The sequence below is a fragment of the Pleuronectes platessa genome, chromosome 7 (genome assembly GCF_947347685.1).
Source record: "Pleuronectes platessa chromosome 7, fPlePla1.1, whole genome shotgun sequence".
NCBI lineage: Eukaryota > Metazoa > Chordata > Actinopteri > Pleuronectiformes > Pleuronectidae > Pleuronectes > Pleuronectes platessa.
The window spans coordinates 795968-801261 of record NC_070632.1 but is presented as its reverse complement, the minus strand read 5'-3'; the positions used below and the strand labels follow the sequence as shown (position 1 = coordinate 801261).

Here is a 5294-nt window from a genome sequence, read left to right as displayed (position 1 = left end):
TCAAACCAATTTAATTGACCAGTGTGTAAACACCAGTGAAGCTCCACACAGCTTTGGCCCTGAACGCTTCAATCTCTTTAGTTTTATTTGTTTGGCGCCAAATCAGAAATTTATCTGGAGGCAATTAACAGATTAATGTCGGGACCTGATCATATTCTGTACAGACACGTTAACAGGAGGAAACCTCTCAACACTGAGTGCTATTTAGTTTTCTTAGTTTGGGAAAAATCAGTTTTTCAGTAGACGTGACAGCTCCTGAAAGTGAGGCCAACGTGTCCTGAGGGCGCGGCCTCCTCCATGTTAGCAGATGGGGTCGTCCTCTTAATTCACAGTCAGCAGTTCTGTCTCGTTGAATGTGTGTTAAACGTCCTTGAACCGTCCTCAGTCCCTCAGAGACCAATCTGTGACACTTTGCCACAGACAGAAGCAGCAGCGTCCTCGTCCCTGCGGCGGCTGCAGGAGGTCACTTCCTGTTCGAGGGCTTCAGGAAGCTTCTCCTCACATAAGACCTGAGGTTCCTCTGGGATCTGGAATAAAGAGGCTTCCAGCCTGGGCCCGAACAAAACAAAAAATAACAGGATGAAGAGTATTCTGCTAACATGGAGGAGGTTTATGATTTATACTGCAGTCGGCCACCAGGGGGCGATCCAGGTGTTTTGGTTTCTTTAATAGGAATGACCAGCAGGGGGCGACTCCACTGGTAGTTTCTATAGAAGTTTATAGAAAGGGTTATAGGGTAGAGAAAACCCACAAACTGCACAGAGACACGATTCCACGAGGGCGGAGAAGAGAAGTGAAGCCGCCGTCTTTAATCTGCCGTCCTCACACCGGAGGAGAAGAGTCTGAGACAGAATGTTCAGACCTTTACCGGTGGATCCGTGGAGACACTGGTTTTAAATGAGGCTCAGACTGAAGCAGCGTGATGGGAGATAAGATAAAGGAGGACTTTAATGGTCCCTTCAGGGAGAAGCGGGTCAGTAAAGCAACAAATGACCTGGACGTTGGACATTGAACATATTAAATCCTCAGTATAAAGCTCTAAATGAGGAAATCTGAACTAAACCACAGTGAATGTTAGAAAGACGACTTGAGTGTGAACAACCTGTGAGATAATAAAAAACAGGATCCTTATAATAAACAGCGAGTTGCTCTTACTTTGTATTTTCAAAAGCGTTTCATGAGGTGGCCTGTTGGTGGCGTCACATGTGTTTAACGTGACTGTGGACGTATCACAACTCAACTACGATCAGGAACAGTTATTATATTTTATATTAAATGTTATCTTTTCATTCAGTGATAGATTCTCTCTCACACGGACACGTCTCTGACCTGCAGCAGCTTCAACACTGATCTGTGGAAGTGACAGATTTCCTCCAGTTCATGAGGAGATGATTCTCTCTCAGTGCTGCTCAGGTGGGAACTGTTGGTTTCTTCAGATTATGGATCAAATCATTTGGAACTTTACAAATAAAACTGAATTGAATCATCACATCATGATCGAGACTTTTCTTCAAAGAATCAAATCTTCATTCAGAGCTGAGCATTCGTTCTTTTATTCAAACCCCGACTCTCTTCCTCTGTGTCTGTGCTGAAAGGCTCACACAAACACAACTACACTCACTCACACACACACACACAAACACAAATACACTCACTCACACACACACACAAACACAACTACACTCACTCACACACACACACAAACACAAATACACTCACTCACACACACACACAAACACAACTACACTCACTCACACACGCACACAAACACACACACACACACACACAAACACAACTACACTCACTCACACACACACAAACAAACACAAATACACTCACTCACACACACACACACACACACACAAACACAACTACACTCACTCACACACAAACACAAATACACTCACTCACACACACACACAAATACACTCACTCACACACAGACACACAAACACAAATACACTCACTAACACACACACACAAATACACTCACTCACACACAGACACACAAACACAAATACACTCACTAACACACACACACACACACACACACAAACACAACTACACTCACTCACACACACACAAACAAACACAAATACACTCACTCACACACACACAAACACAAATACACTCACTAACACACACACACACACACACACACACAAACACAACTACACTCACTCACACACACACAAACAAACACAAATACACTCACTCACACACACACAAACACAAATACACTCACTAACACACACACACACACACACAAACACAACTACACTCACTCACACACACACAAACAAACACAAATACACTCACTCACACACAAACACACAAACACAACTACACTCACTCACACAAACACACAAACACAACTACACTCACTCACACACACACACAAACACAAATACACTCACTCACACACACACACAAATACACTCACTCACACACAGACACACAAACACAACTACACTCACTCACACACACACACAAACACACAAACACAACTACACTCACTCACACACACACACACACACACACACACACACAAACACAACTACACTCACTCACACACACACACAAACACACAAACACAACTACACTCACTCACACACACACACACACACACGCACACACAAACACAAATACACTCACTCACACACACACACACAAACACAAATACACTCACTCACACACACACAAACAAACACAAATACACTCACTCACACACACACAAACACACAAACACAAATACACTCACTCACACACAAACACAAATACACTCACTCACACACACACACAAACACACAAACACACAAACACAAATACACTCACTCACACACACACACAAACACAAATACACTCACTCACACACACACAAACACAAACACAAATACACTCACTCACACACACACAAACACAAATACACTCACTCACACACACACAAACACAACTACACTCACTCACACACACACACAAACACAAATACACTCACTCACACACACAAACACAACTACACTCACTCACACACACACACAAACACAAATACACTCACTCACACACACACACGCAAACTCTTTACACACTAGAGTCACAGCTCAAAGATGCAACGAGCGGAAGACAAATTAAAAACTAAACATTTGGATCATTTGTCATCACAACAGTTAAAAGTCGTATGTTTTTCAATAGTCAGAATGTTTCTGAAGAACACGTTTGTGAAAACAGGACAAATATTGATCCAGGATGAGTCTTATCAAAAGAAAATAATAATCTATAATAGAATTGTGATTCTGTCTCTGAGCAGTTTGTCTCGCTCATTCAAACTGTGTGTGGAGGGGCTGGGGGGGGGGGGGGGGGGGGACTTTCTGGGGCCCCTGAATCTCTTTGTGTGGCCCTGCTGCCTCCTCCTCTGTCGGGCACGCGCCTCCTCGAGCACCAGCAGAGTATAAAGTGAGCCATGCGCGCGCCGGGCTCAGCAGTGACCCGCAGCAGCGCGCAGCTCCGGTTGGACCCGCGCGCCCGGTGCGAGCAGAGAGACGGACCCAGTGGGGGGGGGCGTGAGCCCGCGCTGGAAGCCTCTTCTCTGCGGGAGCAGGTGATGCGCCCTGCGGGACGCGGCTCGTTCAGCGGACACGATGGCGGAGCTGCTGAACCACAACTCCACGTCCTCTTGGAACCGCTCCGCCGCGGGACAGGACCGCTTCAGCAGCCTGGATGACATCGACCTGCCGGCGGACGGGTCCCCGACCCTGCGCATCCTCATCTCCATCGTGTACTCGGTGGTGTGCGCGGCCGGGCTGGTCGGGAACCTGCTGGTGCTCTTCCTGATGAAGGTGCGCCGGGGCCGGAAGAAGCGCTCCAGCATCAACCTGTTCATCCTCAACCTGGCGGTGACGGACTTCCAGTTCGTGCTCACTCTGCCCTTCTGGGCTGTGGACACGGCCCTGGACTTCAGCTGGCCCTTTGGAAACGCCATGTGCAAGATCATCCTGTCCGTGACCGTGATGAACATGTACGCCAGCGTGTTCTTCCTCACCGCCATGAGCGTCACCCGCTACTGGTCGGTGGCCTCGGCGCTGAAGGACCGGACCCGTCGGCGGGTGTGCCCGGTGCGCTGGGTGATCTTCGGGCTCTGGGTCTCCGCCAGCGTGGCCTCTTTGCCCACAGCGATCTTCTCCACGGTGAAGAGCGTGGCCGGAGAGCGGCTGTGCCTCCTGGGCTTCCCGGACGGCCAGGCGTGGCTGGCGCTGTACCACCTGCAGAAGATCCTGGTGGCCTTCGTGTTCCCCATGCTCATCGTCACCGTGTGCTACCTGCTGCTGCTGCGCTTCGTCCGCCTGCGCAGCATGAACAACAACCAGGTGAAGCGCAGGTCCCGGGTCACGCGCTCCGTCACCATCGTCGTCCTCTCCTTCTTCATCTGCTGGATGCCCAACCACGCCATCACCCTGTGGGGCGTGCTGGTCAAGTTCAACCTGGTCAACTGGGACCGGACGTACTACATGGTGCACACGTACGTGCACCCGGTGACCGTGTGCCTGGCGCACACCAACAGCTGCCTGAACCCGGTGCTGTACTGCCTGATGCGCCGGGAGTTCAGGAAGAAGATGAAGGATCTGTTCTGGAGGATTTCGTCGCCCACCGGGACCAACACGTGTCACATGCGACCGTTCTCCGGGACCGTGAGAGCGGAGCCGGACGACACGCAGATCGTCATCCCGCTGAACAACGTGGAGACGGACAACTGCCGACTGTCGGTGGTAACGGACCAGTGCGACACGGACGCGCTGCAGCGGTGAACAGAGCTTCAGAGGGAACTGGTTTCACTTTCTGAGCCACTGACGACGAACAGGGACTCAAACCTTTCACTCTGCGACTGTCCTGGATTTTAATATGTTTTTTATCACAATTTAAAGGTGTGAAACAATAACGGGGATTATCCACGACTGTGCGTAAAAGGCGCAGTTGCGTAAAATCCTCCAGCAGCTGCGTTGCGCTGCCCCCGCGTCTGACTGCGCTGTGACGTGACACCGATGCTGGAGCAGATTTTGGGTTATGGGGGAAATAAAGTATTTTCTTGCTGCTGATGTATTTCCTGGTTTAAGAGCAGAGGAGCCCCAGTCCGCCCCAGGAGGATCCGGCTGCTGCTTCAAACATCTTTCTGTGGAGTTATTGACGTTCGTTGTGGTTGATGTGTAAAATGTACAAGCTTGAGTAACTGAATGTAAAAAAAATACCTGCCGATGCGACCTTAATGTCAATGTTTGTTGAATAAAATGTTTAATTTGTGTCGA

The 5294-nt window shown here is 49.0% G+C and overlaps 1 protein-coding gene across 1 annotated transcript; it reads left to right on the top strand.

Annotated features, from left to right (window-relative positions):
• The first annotated feature begins 3635 nt into the window (after positions 1–3635).
• Positions 3636–5294, top strand: rxfp3.3b (relaxin family peptide receptor 3.3b). The gene has a single exon (XM_053427221.1). The coding sequence runs from the start codon at positions 3636–3638 to the stop codon at positions 4797–4799; it is 1164 nt and encodes a 387-aa protein (XP_053283196.1). The 3' UTR covers positions 4800–5294.